Raw genomic sequence first — 17,169 nt, forward strand, 5'->3', positions numbered from 1 at the left:
GGCATCATCCTCCTCCATCACGACCGCCCCCAGCTCGGGGTCATCCACATCGCTCTCCGCGCGGTCCGCCATGTACTGATGGCCTGGATCTGGCGCGTCGACTGCCAGCTGGCCTGGGAAGTGCTGCATCGTAGCCAGACGGTCAGGCAGCACGAAGAGCTTGATACAAGCAAAAAAATTAGAGACTAACCGAAGGCGGCGGGTTGGTGCAGCTATACGACTCCTTGCCGAACTGCCAGCTCCCTTCGACAAGCTTGCAGTCGGAGAAGTAGTTGACAAGCCGGACCACCACCACAGTCGACAGCGCCTTGGTGGACATCCGGCATGGATCCCGGCGACCGCTCATGTTGCCGATCAGATGAGGCCGGGCCTAGAGAGGCACCACCCGGCGTTCGACAAAGGCGGCCAGCAAGCCCGAAGCCCTGAGGCCCTCCGACTTCGTCATTTCTTGGAGCCGGGTGAGGGCGGTGGTGATGGCGGCCAACAGCGGCTTCGGCCGAAACTTCCAGTTGCTTTGAGGCTCGGCCGGTGGGCCGGCTGCATAATCCGGCAAGTTGACGTAGTCCTGCGTCCTGTGGATGTTCCAGACGTAGAAGTATGACTTCTGATAGAGTTTGGCCGACTCCAGCAGAGCGAGGGTCGGGAAGCAGATCCCAGAGCCGGTGCGCCGCCCCGCCCCGCAAGCCCCGCACTGAGCCGCCTCGCCCTTGACGGCGGTGCCGAGCTTGAGGTAGAAGAGCTCCCCCCACAGCTTGATCGTGGGCAAGACGCTGAGGTACCCCTCACATAGGGTAACGAAGGCGGAGAGCAGCACCACCGTATTCGGCGTGAGGTGCTAGGGTTGGAGATGGTACAAGTGGAGGAAGGAACGGAAGAAACCGCTCGCGAGCAGGCCGAAGCCGCAGAGGAAGTGAGTCCTGAAGGCGACGCGCTCACCGTCCTTCAGTGCCGGTGAGATCTCCCTCTCATGGGGAACCCGCACCTCCACGTGCACCGTGCAGGGGAGTTGCCTCATCTGGCAGAGGAACTCGAGGTGGTCGTCGTGGATGTTCGAACCATCCCAGTCGCCTCAAGCCATTGCTTGTGGTTGCTTGGTGGCGGCGCGGCGAGGTCACGCGATGGCGAGGCCGCGGCGGTGCAGAGAAGTCAAGCGGCGACAAGCTACAGGGCGCTTCGACGGCATGGTCGCACGACAACAGCAAGGAAGCAGAGGAGACGGAGGAAGAAGATGGAGAGCGAGGTGGGGGCACGCGTGCGTTCTACCGCGCCCCCTCCCTCTACTTATAACCGCGGCGGCAACGACGAAGCCCAGACGACGCATCGTGGGGACGGGGGATTAACTACGCCCACGCCCTGCACGACCCCGCATATTCTGCGCCTTTATGGCGCGCGATTAATGCGCTTGAGAAGGGCAACCATCCACCTCAGCCGCAGCGGATCCGCGCGCGCGCCGAGGCCCTGTAGTGGCGGGCCCAGGCCTACGCGATGTCCCATCGTGCGCGTGGGCTAGCAGGCCGGCCTGGCTAGCTGGCGCCGCGTGGCAAGCGAGCAACGGGCGGCAGACCTTGCACCCGGTGACGTCCACACGGCGCCCATCACAATGACAATAATTCACCAGGCGGCCGGCTCCTAGCAAGCGACATCACCCGATGCCAGACGAAGCAAGAATACAAGACCACTCGGAGTAGGAAGCTGCGGAGGCTCGTAGATGTGAGCCACGGCGCCCCACCACCTTCGGGGACTACTGTCGAAGGGATTGACCACGGGTAGCCTCATCAGCACCCCATAACACTTCAAGACATCGGGGCTAGCAAAGCCCCTCACACCTTCCGGATGAACGACCGACTCCTTGGGTCGGCTGCTAGAAGAAGGCGAGCTCTCAGAAGGTGGCCTCAAGGAGCCAGCACCTAGCAGGTGGCCCTGTGTGCCCTCAAAGTTTGCGCCCATTTATTATGATGAGACGGGGCGTGGCTACATGACCATCTGCCACCCCCGAATCCCAAAGGAGCGTGGCCACAGTGCAGGCGTACCAAGCGGACACCCCTCGACCAGCGCGACACTATAGCCACGCGACTCGTGACGCAGCCTACGTCAGCTAGGGCCATGCTCCCATGATGGGCGGTCGGTACGTCGCAGGCGGCGGGCCCTACCTGTCCGCGAGCAACTAGAAGACGGCGCACCCCGAGCAGTCGGCCTCGAGGGCGGGCCGAACTCTAGCAGGCGGCCCTCCCTCCCCTCGGAGTCTGCGCACCATTAATCTGATGAGACAGAGAGTGGCTACAGTAAACGCCCGCCAGGCGGCGGGACTGTAGCCATGCGACCCCTGACGAGGCCTTCGTCACCAAGGGCAAGGCTACATTAAAAGGCGGTCGGCATGGCCCGCACATGGCGGGCCCTACCTGTCGGTCGAGTCCACAGCAGCCGGCGGGACCCACCAAGCGGCGGGCCCCAGCAGCCAGCGTCAAGAGGCACTGACATTCGGGTCCTGCACCCGGACGGATTACCATTGTACCCCTGGGGGTAGGCATATATAAACCCCCCAGGTTCACCCATGCAAAGGGTTCAGGACCCTAGCCATCATACACTCACATAGCTAGAGAGGCAAATGAACTAGCCTTGCCCTTCTTCCTCCTCTAGCCGAACATCTCAAGGAGCAACCTTGTAGCCACCTATTGACGATAGTCATCATGCGGAGACCCTGCAGAGCAGGACTAGGGGTGTTATCTCCACGGAGAGCCCCGAACCTGGGTAAGACTCATAGGCATTCGAGATCTCACTCACTCTCGCTTCCAGGGCCCGTTGACGTACTCCTGTCCCCATCCATGATAAGCCACCCTTGGCATATGTCGCTAGATATCCCCGACAAGGTGCTCTTAAAATGCGTTTTTCACGAACTGAAAAATGTGTTTTCAGTTCCGCGGGTTAAGGGGTTTGCTAGAGATAGCATACCCCCTAAAAGTGGTCAAACCCTTATAATTTTTGCGTTTTAAGGTTTTGGTTGAAAAAAGTGTCGAGAACAGAAACCGTAAAAATGGTCCAACCCGTAATTTTTTTAAAGGGCGCCAAAAATCCACACCCGAGACACTTATATTTGAATATTGGAAGGCCGACCTAAGGGGGGCCTATATAATGGTCAAACCTCGTCGGAGCAAACACGCCGCCACGGAATTTCGCGGAATCTGCCTGAAACTCGCCGGATTTCGTCACCGCACACCTAGAAAGACCGATAGACGCCGGAATCGATCGTCGTCGGTTGGAATTAGACGAGCTCGACCTCGTCGTGGCCTCCCATGACCTCAACCTAGCCACCAAAATCCTCCCGACGCGGCCGGCGGGGACGAGGCGAGGCCGGTATCGACGGGGCTAGTCGCGACCGGAGCGGCCGGCGCGGTTGGCTGGGGGAAGGGGCGGGCGCTGGCTGGGCTGGAGGAAGGAGCTCTTATCCAAGTTTTACAGTATTTGTTCGGCCGTATCTAAAATGAACCCTTAAAATGCCTTTTTTGACTCTTGTCCTAGTTTTAGAGTTTGTAGTTTTAAGGCCAACTTCAACGCACAATCCCAAATGGACGTCTGTTTTGTCCACTTTTCATTCGTTTGGGGGTGGCAATGGGGCCGTGTCCACCCGGATTTCTGGATGCGGCGGCCGTGCGGCCAACGTGCGGCCGCATCTCGTCCGTTCTACCAGCACAGTAAAATGAAGCATATCAAATGGTACAAATCAAACATAGCAAATTGTTATACGCCCGAAATAGTCTTATGACCCAATCGAAAGAAAACAATATCAAATAGTCTTGCAGCCCAAATCGAAATGTGTTTGCATGAAAATAAATTAAATTGATAGATCTACTGGTTGCCAATGTGAGTCCACATGTGCTCAACCAAGTCATCCTAGAGCTGGACATGAGTACGCCAATCCCGCAATTCATGATGAAAATGGACAAACTGTTCGAAGGTTGCAGGAGGTGGCTGCTCAGGCTCGACATTTTCACCCTGGAAATCAAAACCTTGGCCGTAGATGCTTTCATCACGCTCATCCTCCACGATAATGTTGTGCATGATCACACAAACACTCATTACCTCCCAAAGCTTCTACGTGCTCCATGTCAATGCAGTGTTCCGAACGATACCCCATCGAGACTGAAGTGCACCGAAAGCATGCTCCACAACCTTCCTAGCACTCTCCTGCATTTGGGCAAACCTCTGTCTCTTCTCTCCTTGCAGATTGGATATGGTCTTCACAAGACTGAACCACTGTGGATAGATACCATCAGCAAGGTAACATCCCTTGTTGTACTGGTGGCCATTGACGTCAAAGTTGAGCTCTGGCGACTGGCCTTCTGCAAGCCTTGCGAACATTGGAGAATGCTAAAGAACACTGATATCATTGTGAGAACCAACCATGCCCAAAAAAGAATGCCATATCCACAGATCTTGTGAAGCCACCGCTTCAAGTATGACAGTAGCACCTTTCACATGCCCCTTGTAATGCCCCTGCCAAGCAAATGGATAGTTCTTCCACTTCCAGTGCATACAACCAATACTACCAAGCATGCCCGGCAAGCCCCTCTTGGCATTGATCGCCAACAACCTCTCTGTATCAGTGGCAGTTGGCTCTCTCAGGTACTCAGGGCCGAACATTGCCACCACGGCCTTGCAAAAGCTATACATTGAGAGGAGACATGTGGACTCACTCATACATACATACTCATCCATAATATCACCATGAATTCCATATGCAAGCATGTGGATGGCCATAGTGCATTTCAGGTAAGAACTAAGAAGAGAATCCAAGCTTGCCAAGGGCATCCTCTTTGCACTCGAAGTATGGGTCATATGCTACCACTCCTCCCGAATACGATTGAACACATGTCTCGCCATACGAAAACGGCGGCAAAATTTGTGAGGTTTGAAAAGAGCGATGTTCTCAAAGTAATCGGCGTAGAGAAGGGTGTAGCCTCTCTCCCTATTGTGGTTCAAGGCTGGAACATGGCCGGGGATTGATCCCATGTACCGAGGCCACTTCCTATTAAAGTGGTCGTGGACGACCAATGCAACCGCCACAAGCTCTTTATCATCTGAGTACGAATCATCCGATGAACAAATGGAGTTGTGAAAGAAAAACTCATCGCCGCTATCCATGATACCTTGTGAGCGACGGGTCGAACACCTTGCGGGCGTGGTGGAGAGGCGGCCGGAAAGAGCAAGTCGATTAAACGACACAACATTGGTGCTGATGGGGTGGGCGTGCTACCGCAATGCAGCGCCTGCCAAAAGTTGTTGGGGTCAACGAACGGCGATGGCGGCCGTAGCTTCTCTCCCACCGGCAACAAGGAACCACGAACGCCGGCAAAAAAATTGTACCGAAACGCGTGCGTGGGGCGGCTATGACATGGCGTGGTTGTGGGGCCGATGACCTTGATAGAAGGCAACGCGGCCGGGAATGGGGGTGGCGGTGGCGATGGCAGGGAAGGAGGGAAGAGAAAGGGAAGAGAAAAGTGGCTTTGTCCACGATTGACGGGCGAGGGAGGACTAGGGCGCGCGCCGCACCCGCTCGCGCATGTTTGTTCGACAGCAAACACGACCCAATTTTGGGACGGAAAAAGCGGACGAAAAATAAACGACGGTCCGCGGCCGGACCATTTAGGGTCGCGCGTTGGAGTTTTTTTGAACATCAGTGCAGACTTAAGCACTTATACATACGGGCATATACTTATCCCTATAAACGCACATATGCACATCCTACTTAAATCCTAAAATAAATACAAAAATAAATGCGAGCATCAGAATTAGAGATAGGCTGAGGATACCTCTGTCCCTTTATCCTCTAAAGCTCTAGCGCGGGCGCGTCTCCGCTCCCTCCATCCGCTCGGTTCAGTTTCCCGCCGTGTCTCCCTCGCGCCACTCTACCACGAAAACAAACCGCTTACTGCGAGCCTAGGGTTCTTCTGCTCCGCCCCAAATCGCCGCAATCCCTCTCGCTCTCCTCTCCGTCATACAGTTCTTGGATCGCATGGCGACCAGCGACGAACTCGCCCAGGTCGACATCTCCACGGAGGTACGCCACACCCTGCTCCTCCCCGTTTCCCAGTTCGTCCTCCGCACGCAAGGTGTTCGACGTTTTTATCCGCCCAAACCGGGCCCTGCAGGAGAAGGACAAGCTGGTGGCCGAGGTGATGCGCTACGCGCTCTTCAAGACGCACCAGAACTCCGGCTGCCCCATCAAGCGGGAGGAGCTCACGCAGATCATCACCAAGAACTACCGCCAGCGAGCGCTCCCTGCGCTCGTCATCAAGGAGACTGGGGACAGGCTTGCCGCGACCTTCGGCTATGAGATGAGGGAGCTCCAGAGGACCCGCTCCACGTCCACCCGCTCTGGACGCCCCTCCTCCCAGCAGCCCAGTAAGCTTGCTTTTCTTCTTCTTTAGATCTTGCAATGTCGTCGCCCACACGGCAGCCTGGATCTTTGCTGATGATGTAGTAAGGTAGAAAGTGGTTGAGCTTAAGAATGACCTCGAGCTGTGTTTAGGTAATCAGGACGCAAAGAGCTACGTCCTGGTAAGTAAGCTGGACCCTGAGGTGTACAGCAAGTATGTCGAGGATAAGGAGCGTGCCCATGTGTCTGGATTTGCTTTTGTTGTCATAAGCATTGTTCATGTCGCTGGTGGCAAGATCTCTGAAGGTAGGGATTGCTGGTTCTTTTTCTCGCAGTAGTCAAGAGGTTTTATCGTTTGATATTACTGATTTTTGACAAACACGTTTCAGAGGACCTTTGGCGTCAGCTTAAACGGCTGGGCTTAAACGAGACTGATGAGAACCACCCTGTTCTCGGCAACAATAAGCAGGCGCTTGAACTACTAGTGCAACAAAGGTTGCTGGTACTTTCAGGGCGTGCTGCAGAGTGGATTTCACTGGCAACTTTTGCCTTTTTTGACCTGGTATCTTTGCCCAGGTACTTGCTGAAGGAGAATTTTTACCTTTACTTGAATTTAATAAATTGTGGCTTTTAAATTATGTTCAACTGTATGTGCTCGAAATATCATTATTTGAATTATTATGTTCATAGAATAGACATGCATACCCCATTTGTATGCAAGTTTAAAGAGAAATTGTGGCACCCCGACTCAGAGGAACAGGAGCATCCCGTATTCCAGCCCAAAGATCAAGTCTTCTGAAATACGACACTGCTTGACATAGAATAACTCAACTCTTATTACAAAGGATAATGAATACAAGGGTCTGATATTACAAAGGATCACATCAGCACGGTGACAGTACACATGCTAAGGTAGCTTTATGCTAGCAGCGGAACAACTCGTAGAGCGGAACAACGACGAATGTGGTGAACTCCACTCCGCAGGGACTCTGGCTGGGACACGATCTAGCTCACACGTACGGAAACTTTGACAAATGATCAATCACGGCATCACCTGAAATCTGGCATGACACGCCAGGTCAGTATATTGAATGTACTTGCAAGCTCACAAGCAAAACATCAAGGCAAGACAATAACATAGCATTTAACAGGTTAAGCTATTAACAACTACTATGATGTGGAAATAATAACTAAGCATGATATGATACTACTAGAATACTGATGAACCAACATCTCAAGAACCATCTCACTCTTGGCTACTCGGCCAAGCAATAAATCTCCTCGATCACCTTGTGATCAATACCTCCATGTGATCACCGCGTGACCACATCGCAAACTGAATGATCATCCTCGAGATCATCCCTACATCATCATCAACATCCTGCCAAACTGTTAATGCTCATAGCATCAACATATAAGTCACCTATAAGTCATTCTGTCATGTGAGTGTTGATCGAACGGTGTTACCTAGTACGAACTATGCCCATGACCGTGGACGCGACTATCGATAGATTAAACACACACTCTGAAGAGGTTAACACACTGTACCCACATCACAAAACCCATGGCCTTGTACTCCCATTCTGGTGGACCAACGATGTTCCGACAAAACTGATCTACTGCCATGACACTCTCCCGCCACTTCGACCAACTCTCCTTTGGTCTAAGTCATCGGTGGCCCCGATGCCACTCTGGAGATCCAACGGCCACCGTCGTGGCAAAGCAAAAACGGTCCCAAATGGGGACAAAACCGTGCAAACAACTTGGGCACACAAGGCTTATACTGGCCTACCTGATCAGGGTAGCGCACACGTATAACCTTACCTAGTTGGAGGCACCGGCGAGAGGCACAACAATAAACCGCATTAGGGCCTTCCCATAAAAGGAAAATGTGGTTGCACTAGAAAAGCCCGGGTCAGTGGCACCTGACCAACGAAATGACGAAATTTGTCCCCAAAGATAGATTTGTGATAACTGATACTCCAATATCATCTATCAACCTGTAATCCAAGTTATAACAATATCCAACAAATAATCCAGAGAATAATATAGTCACCTCATAATAAACCCCAAGGGTAGCATACTACTAAGACCATGATGAATCCAAAGACTATGATGCTACTAATCCAATAACAATATCAAGATATTAACCTAAGATCCACATGATAGCATCAATTCCAAAATAATACTCCAAAGCATAATATCATATATCAAAAAAATATAAGCCACTAATAATCCAATGACCACATGTCATCCACCATCTGTAAGCATTAGTCCTAGTGATCCAAATAACATCATGGCAGTAGCAAGATCACAACAACTCCAAGAAATGCCATGAACAAATCATACATAGCTAATGCAATATTTTAAATAAGTTCAAATAAATAAACCATGATATTGCATTGCACTCATGCAAATGAAGGGTGTGGCTTGCTTGGGGTGGATGGATTCACTGATAGGAAGTACAAGAAGCTCGCGGAGAGAATCGCTGGAAAACGTTCTCTCTCGGAGGGGGCTGAATAAGGGCAGGGGCAAAATGGTCATTTTAAAAATGTTTCCACATGGTGAAAATGATCCCATCAAAACGTTCTCGACAAGACAAAGATGCGGGCTTTGGAATCACCTCAATCGGAGTTGTGAGTGAAAAGATATAGTCAGTTGAATGCTAGGAACCAGTTTGTAAAAGAAATATTCACAAAAAGGTCCCTGGCGGGTTAAACAGAAAGCGCATTTCTGATGATTACGCTTTCAGCTAAGGAAAACGTATTTTGAGCTGAAGCACTAACAGAAAACGCTTACCTTAGAGGAAAACGTAATACCCAAAATGCGTTTCCACTTAAACCACGCGAGCCCGAGGCTGGTCAACGCATAGAGACTTATAGGTGGGCCCCACGTGTCTCCTCCCTCCTCCTCCCCGGGTCCTCCTCTTGTTCCCAACGTGGGGCAGAGGAGCTGCGGCTGGGCGCGTGCGTCGGTGCTCCCCGGCGACTCGGGCCACCCCTGGTGGACCTGGACCACCAGCGGGCTCGGGAGGACGCCGCGCATCCGCCCCGGTGGTGCACGGACGACGAGGAGACCCGAAGCGATGGCAGCCAGGAGGGCGGCGTATGAGGCTGCCGGTCAGAGCTGAAGACGAGGCCATGGTGGATCTGGCGACGAATGGAGAGGTGGGGGAGATGCACTGGTGTCAGGGTGGTCTACTGGTGGTGGAGAGAAGGAGGGAGAGGATCCGGCTCGCCGGAATTGGAGCGTACAGAGGCGGCGGCTATGGTCGTGATGGAGGAGCAGGAGAGGGGCGCGAGCTTCGGGGAGTTGATGGGCGGGGCTAGAGGAGTGAGGCGAGGAGCCTGGGGCGGTCGGGAGGCCTAGCGGTCTCTTAAATAGCCGAGGGGGGGATGCTGAGCTCGGGTGCCGCCATGAGCTTGTGACCGGCTCTGACGATGGATGGTTGCATCCCTGGAGCGAGGAAGGGGACGGGAGAGAGCAGAGAGGTTCATGGGGCAGTGGACAGAGCCAGGGGCACGGGGAGTGTCGTGGATTTAACACGGCAGATGACCTAGCGAAAGGACTTAGGTGTGGAGCCATCGCAGCTAGGTTAGCTTGAAGGGGTTAAACGGAACAAAGGACACAGAGAGTTTACCCAGGTTCGGCCCCTCTCAACGAGGTAAAAGCCTACTCCTGCTTTCAGTTGTATTTCTTGGGTTTCGATTACCAGGGAGCGAATACACTTGACCTAGTTCTCGATCAATTATTTCCTGCCTTAACTCGCCGTCGGGTCACCCCTTTATATATAGTTTGATGCTCGACGGTTTACAGAGTCCCGACCGGATCATACACAACGTGTCCGGCTTGGTAACTAACTAAACTTTCCTTACAATACAAGTTAAACATATGGCGGTTCATCCTCTTAGGCCTCAAGTCACCTTCTGGGTCTTGGGCCTTCAATAGGCTTGCTTCATGACCTGCCATCTTCATCTTTAAGTCGCTAGTGGTATGACCCGGCCCCTCCTGGGCGGGTCATACCCAATAGTTACATCCCCAACATTAGGCCCAGGTTGATTTGAACTTGTTCACATCAATCTTCAGTGCTTGACTTAACAAAGTTTTCCATTGTCAACTTTTATGAACTTGTTATAACCTGCCATGACGTCAGCTCATAGAATTGTGTTAACCCACCATGACGTCATCTTGCATTAACTTCGCACGAAGTCGAGAACATCTTAGTATATCTTTATCTTTAATGGACCTCTCGAAAATCGAGGCATCCATGCAGCCACATAATCACCTTTCGGTCTCATGGATTCCTGCGCATGCCATTTATCCACTGCCTTATAAATAGGGACGGGGGAGGAGGGTCCTTCTTTTCATTTTTTACCCCTGCCTCTGCGTCTTCTTCCTTCTTGCGACTCCACAACGCCCGAGCTCCTCCACCGCCGTCTTCCTCCAGCATCTCCAACTCTGGCCGCTGCATCAACCAGAACGGACCAGAGAAACGCGGCACGCTCCCGCTGTTCATCAGCATCGGCAGGTACCCGCTTTGCTTTACACCAGATCCATACTAGGGTTTGCCCAGTTCATCGGAGTTCTTTGCCATTCTTCGTTTTTCCTCTTTAGATCGCGTAGTTGGATCTGAATATGGTCCCAAAGCTGTGCGGCAACAGTTAGCATCCCTTATCAATAAAAAAAGATTCTCCTTCTGTAGAAAAGATCTCATCTGAACATATGAGTTTTTCTGCCGCTACCACCTTAGGTTTAAAATTTATTTGTATTTTTTGAACTGTTGTAGATCCAAAATTACAGCACCAATCTGTGGAATCTATTTGTCATCACTTAGCAAATCCTTACTTATAGATCTGAAGTATGGCAACTATTCGGGCGGCTTGACTGATAAACCGTAACCCGCCATGTACCATTAGTCCCCTTTTAAGCCGCCAATATATATCTGCCTGACTCGGCATTATCTTTCCGGTTTAATCATACCAATGTTTAGAGCACATCATCCTCTATACATGAATTAGCCTTGCACGACACTCATTTTTTGACCACTGGCCGGCTTAACAGTATAACCTTAAACCGACAATATTTTTTCTTTAGGCTTTTCACCAACAAAATGACAAAGACCGTCACTTCGTGCAATTGGGTTGCTTCTACTGTCACAGAAGAAATCCTTAATGAATTTGTAAAGGAAGGCGTCCTGGCCAAGAGGGATGTAATCCACCGGAGGGCCCCAGGAACTGAGACCACCCCTAAACCAAAAGAGGGTGAAGTTGTGGTTTTCATTGATCACATGCTCCGGGGGTTCACTCCACCTGGCTCAAAATTCTTTCATGATGTACTGCATTTCTTTGAACTTCATCCACAAGATATTTGGCCCAACTCTGTGTCAAACATCTACAACTTCCAAGTATTTTGCGAAGTATATCTTCAACAGGAGCCCACTATCGAGCTGTTCAGGGAACTCTATTACTTGAACCGTCAAACTAAGTTCATAGATGGGCCCAGCCTAGAATTAGGCGGTATTTCAATTCAGAGGCGCAAAGAAGCTACTTTCCCAGCTGCTACGCTTCCCAGTCACCCCAAGGACTGGAACCAGGCTTGGTTTTATTGCAAGACACATCTCCAGAGGGTGAAATTCCCTTGCCGGGTTATCGTGAAAGCCGGCTTAACAACAGGCACCCCTCCCCGATCGGATCAGCACAACAGAATGGGCCAAATATATGCCCATATTTGGAAAAATCAGAGCCTTAATGGCAAATGGCTTAACTGGAGTTGATTTAGTCTGATGCTGGGTTGCATGGAGAATCTTGCCCTTAAGCCACCGATCCGGCTTGATGTGTGAGTATACCTGTGACATCAAAGATCCACAACGACATAGCTAAGTGTGACTGGACGAAGAGAGCCTCAACAAGATGGTCAAGACATTACTGAACGAAAGCTTGGCCACTTCAGCAAGACGGGGCTGAACCCCTTTTGTACCCTCAACAAGCCGCCAGTCGTAAGTATTTTGGAGCAATTTTCATTAACTCATTAACTGTCAATTTGCTTTCTTATTCTTATTTTGACCTTCTGCAGGCCGATTCTCCTTTCTGGAATAGGAAAATGGAAGATAAACCGACCAAGAAGGTCTAGACAAAGAATAAGGCTCCAAAAAAGCCTACCAAGAAGAAGACCAACCCCCCCAAGTTATTTAACTTGGATGATGATGAGTCGGAGGTAGAACTTGACTCCCTTGGCTCATTTTTATACATCTTATTGACAATGATCACTATCAGGATGACGCGGAAGGCAGCCACGCAGATGGTGAAGAGGTAATTATTCTCTCCTCCGGCTCAGAACATTTGCCAAGACAGAAAGTTTGACAAGAGATCCGGAAAGTAAGGTTTTCTCACCCTTTAGCTTATTTGGATCCCAACTTTCTTTTGAAGAAACAATAGCATGAAGCTCGCCGCACAACCTGGAACAACGGCGGTGGGGTTCTCTCTTCCGGCTTACCCAACACGCCGGTTCCACACAAGCGCCGTCCAGAGGTTTCACATATTTCTTACTTGGCACTTCCCAAGGCGGGTCTTTTTCGACAACCTCTTAACCCTTCTGATTCAAACTATCAGGGAACCTCTCACTCGTCATCAGGCGATTCCACTGGGACTCAAGTTCCTTTGTTCAAGACTGTTCCTGGGTAAGAACACTTAAGCCTGCTTGCTTTAACACCTTACTCAATTGGTATACTATTCTCATCATATGTTTTACTTTCAATGCCATGGCAAAACCCAGCGAGAAGCTGAAGGTTAATAAACCGTCTGAAGATCCCAAGGTGGCTGACCTGGAAAAGCATACAATGTCTGAATCTTTGCCTCAAGCGTCAGAAGCAGCCATGGATGACCCGCCACCAGAAGAGCACCCTGTCACCATGGACCCCATCAACATTGATCCATAGAACGCTAAGCCGCCCAACCCCGCTTAGCCGGTTCAAGAAACCGAAGATGTCATAGTTATTGGGACGACTTTCACAGCACCAGGTAACCCTACCATCTTGTCCAAGCACATCGCCAAAGAGGAATTCTCCGCTGTTGACAAAGGCAAGTGGAAGCTGGATCCGGAGAGCTTTGCTTAATTCAACGCCCAGGAGCTTCACGCGGGTTACTTGAACCACCTCCACACCAGCCGTGACTTTGAAGCCGGCTTGGTTAATCTCGTGAAAGATCGTTTTGAGGTAAGCAAAAAACTTGTGTCATACAAATATATATCTGTCAGCCACCAAGTCTACTGGATATGATAAACTTGAATATGCTACAGACTTTAAATATCCTTGTTGACCTTGATATTGATGTCATAGCATGTTAGAACCACCGAATTAACACAAGTAACCCCCAAGGACCGGCTTATGCTGAATAGCTAAAGCCGGGACTTTAATATTGTAGTTTCTCAACTTCACATATGTAGCTCCCAAGGGCCGGCTTAAACTGAAAAGTTAAGCTGGGACTTCAAATAATAGTGCTCAAGTTTGCACCTATAGCCCCCAAGGGCCGTCTTAGTAAGCATGGCTAAGCTGGGACTTATCACCATAATTATGAACAAAATCCAAATATGTAGCCCCCATGAGTCGGCTTTAATCATCATCGCTAAGACGGGTCATGAGAGATTTGTCTTCAAAAAAGAGCAATATGCATTAGCCCCCAAGTGCCAAGTAAAATAATTGTATTGTGCTTGGGACTTCAAATAAGACGATCATAATGATTCCTATCTTGTTCATGTTGCAGGCTGGACTAAATATGAAGGAATACCAAGTCAATGATTTGAGGCAAAACATTCAAACCCAGCAATCAGAGACTTCCAAGGCCAAATCAGAGCTGAAGACCGCATTGGAAAACGTTGAAAAACTAAAAAAGGACTTCAGCGCTGAGAGAACCGGCTGGGAGACCGAGAAGGCAGCTCTATTGAAAAGAGCATAAGACGCCGAGGCTGCCCTTAAGACGGTAGCTGACGAGTTGTCCGGCTTAAAACATCAAATCAACAACATGATAGCAGCCATCTTTGGTACGTAATATTGTACTTCACTCTTTCATTATCAATATTGATCAACCATGGAACCGGTTTATAAATATCTTTGCTAATGCAGGTTCCAGAAGCTCCAAGCTGGGCGATGATATGCGCATAAAGCTGAAAGCTGTATATACCCTTGTGGAGCAGTTGTACACTGGTGCTCAACGGGCTATTTCTGCTGCCTTGCATAAGAAGCAAGCACCTTTGCTCATCAAGGAAGTGATGGAGAGACTGACTGTGCTACCACAAAGGGTGGAAGAATTAAAGCGATCAGCCGCTAGAGCCGATGCCATCACTGCTTTGAGCCGGGCAAAGGAGTGGCACGCTGAACTTGACCCAGAAGAGATAGCAACCGGCTATACCAGTTTAAAAGAGGATGGGTCTCCCTTTAGCGCTGATGACTTCACTAAAATAGAAAGAGAGATGCGTCCTTGGGCAAGCAAATTGGCTGAGGAAACTGATCTCTCCAAATATCATTTGGTCTATGACGCTGAAAATGCCAAAGTGAAGGTACCGGCTCATGAGGCCATGGACCTTATCCCGCCAACACGTAAGCACACCTTCGCTCCTGACATTGACCCATCAACCCTTATAGACGATGAAGCTGTTTTCAAAGCTTTGACTGGGATCGATTGGTCATCGCCTAACTTCCAAACAATGGAGGAAGAAGAAGAGCCAGCGCAGGATGACCCGGAAGCCTCAACCTGCCAAGACCAGGAGTCTTGACCCTTGAGCCTGTTTACCAGCCACAACATTTTGGATGCCGTGTGTCTCAAAACACTTATTATTTTGGGCCACATGACGCCTTGTAATAGGCTAGTTGAAAACAATGATATGCCATGCCGTCGTGGATGTTTATTTGCATAATACTTTCGAACCGCCGGTCTGATGTTGAAGATCTGCCACTTATGTTTATAATATCCTCAATCATGCCGACCATACTTAACATATTTCCTGCACACGATCAGATAACATGTGCCCTGGCGGTTTACCCTAGGGCGGGTCATAATGCCCCATATAAAATTGCTGGTGACTGTATAATCCATAACCAGAGCTGGTTATCAAAACCTCACATATTCATAGAACAAGTAAATGACATACCTGTGCTATTTATTCATACCGCCGGCTTACCGCAGCAAGGGTAACAACCCCAAGACTTAGAGCACAACGCCCAAAGTGCATAATCAAAAACATACTGGCGACTTATCATCCAAAGCGAGGCCGGGTTATCAAAACTCTGGATATACTCAAATATGAGTCATAAAGATCAGGGCTACTTGGCCTGAATCATTTTTAAACCATATACCAATATGGCACAAAAGATGGACCCAAAAAAATATATTTAAAGCAAAAAACAAAATCAGACAAAACAAAGGCCTTCATAGGCTGCCAGGCCTGAATATCAAGTGCTCTTCAAGGGCCACATAGCCACTGAGTTAATCCTTAATTCAAACCTGTAAGCCGGGCCTCACATGACCAATCACCGTTTTAACCTTGACAAATTCATGGTCTTTATAAGATTGACTGTCAAGAGTACGACGAGTCATTCCATGATTACCTGGCCAGAGTGGCAGGTATAGGATAACCCGGATTTTTGGTGAATACACCTGGCGTCCAAGCCGATCAAAAGGGTAAATATAACTATGTTCATTGAACAGGAAGCCCCCAAGTGACCTTTAATAAGCCATCAAGGCAGGTTACCTATGTTTGAACTGCTCATTTGCAACAAGTTCTCTTTGGCAACTATTCAATGTGAGCAAAAAGGCCCCCAAGTTATTTGCAACAAGGCGTACAAGCCGGATCAAAGGGTGATCATAGCGATGCTCAGTGAGCAGGAAGCCCCCATGTTATTTGTAACAAGGCATGCAAGCCGGATCAAGAGAGTAGTCATAGCTTTGCTTGATGAGCAGGAAACCCCCAAGTGATCTTATGAATTGAGAATAAAGACTCAGATTCTCAGAAATGAAATGACAGAGGCCCTGAATTATCAGGGATGCCGGCTTTATTATACTAATCATAATATATACATTGGTAGAAGTATGTACATCATTAGAGCCGGTGGCTCAGGTGTAATAAGGTCGAAGATGAGCAATGTTCCACGGCCGGCGGGTCTCCTCCTCCGACGTGCGTGAGTCCTTGTGGTTTCGAACATCGATAAGGTAGTATGACCCATTGTTCATATTTTTGCTGACCACAAAGGGCCCTTCCCAAGGTAGGGATAACTTGTGCATGTCTGTTTGATCTTGGATGAGCCAGAGCACCAAATCACCTTCCTGCAAGGTCTGGGTTTTAACCCGGCGGCTATGATAATGACGCAAATCTTGCTGGTAAATCGCCGAACGAGCCGCCGCAAGGTCACACTCCTCATCCAGAAGGTCAAGAGCATCCTGACATGCTTTTTCATTATCAGCTTCAACATAAGCCACCACACGGGGCGAGTCGTGACATATGTCACTAGGGAGAACCGCTTATGCTCCGTAAACCATGAAGAAAGGCGTGTAACCCGTAGATCTGTTGGGGGTAGTATTGATACTCCACAGCACTAAGGGCAACTCCTCCACCCAACAACCCGGCGTCCTTTGCAAAGGGACCATAAGCCGGGGCTTTATGCCTCTCAAGATTTCTTGATTGGCTCTTTCAGCTTGACCATTGGACTGGGGGTGGGCCACAGATGAAACATCAAGACGTATATGTTCACGTTGACAAAATTCTTTCATAGCACCTTTAGACAGATTAGTGCCATTATTAGTGATGAT

At 49.7% G+C, this 17,169-nt stretch overlaps 1 protein-coding gene across 1 annotated transcript; it reads left to right on the forward strand.

Moving 5' to 3' along the window:
• Positions 1–5,842: 5,842 nt before the first annotated feature.
• Positions 5,843–7,037, forward strand: LOC119359355. Its single transcript, XM_037625583.1, has 4 exons — positions 5,843–6,055; positions 6,147–6,399; positions 6,527–6,679; positions 6,763–7,037. Exons 1-4 carry the CDS (start codon positions 6,011–6,013, stop codon positions 7,005–7,007), a joined length of 696 nt encoding a protein of 231 aa, XP_037481480.1. The 5' UTR covers positions 5,843–6,010; the 3' UTR covers positions 7,008–7,037.
• Positions 7,038–17,169: the final 10,132 nt, after the last annotated feature.

Source organism: Triticum dicoccoides, chromosome 2A (genome assembly GCF_002162155.2).
Source record: "Triticum dicoccoides isolate Atlit2015 ecotype Zavitan chromosome 2A, WEW_v2.0, whole genome shotgun sequence".
NCBI lineage: Eukaryota > Viridiplantae > Streptophyta > Magnoliopsida > Poales > Poaceae > Triticum > Triticum dicoccoides.

Bases quoted from the DNA above. Each gene is read 5' to 3' on its own strand.
- LOC119359355 (XM_037625583.1), top strand. From the start codon at position 6,011: ATGGCGACCAGCGACGAACTCGCCCAGGTCGACATCTCCACGGAG. The intron at 6,056-6,146 runs GTACGCCACACC...CGGGCCCTGCAG, and splicing joins AGGTCGACATCTCCACGGAG to GAGAAGGACAAGCTGGTGGC. The intron at 6,400-6,526 runs GTAAGCTTGCTT...AGCTGTGTTTAG, and splicing joins CCCCTCCTCCCAGCAGCCCA to GTAATCAGGACGCAAAGAGC.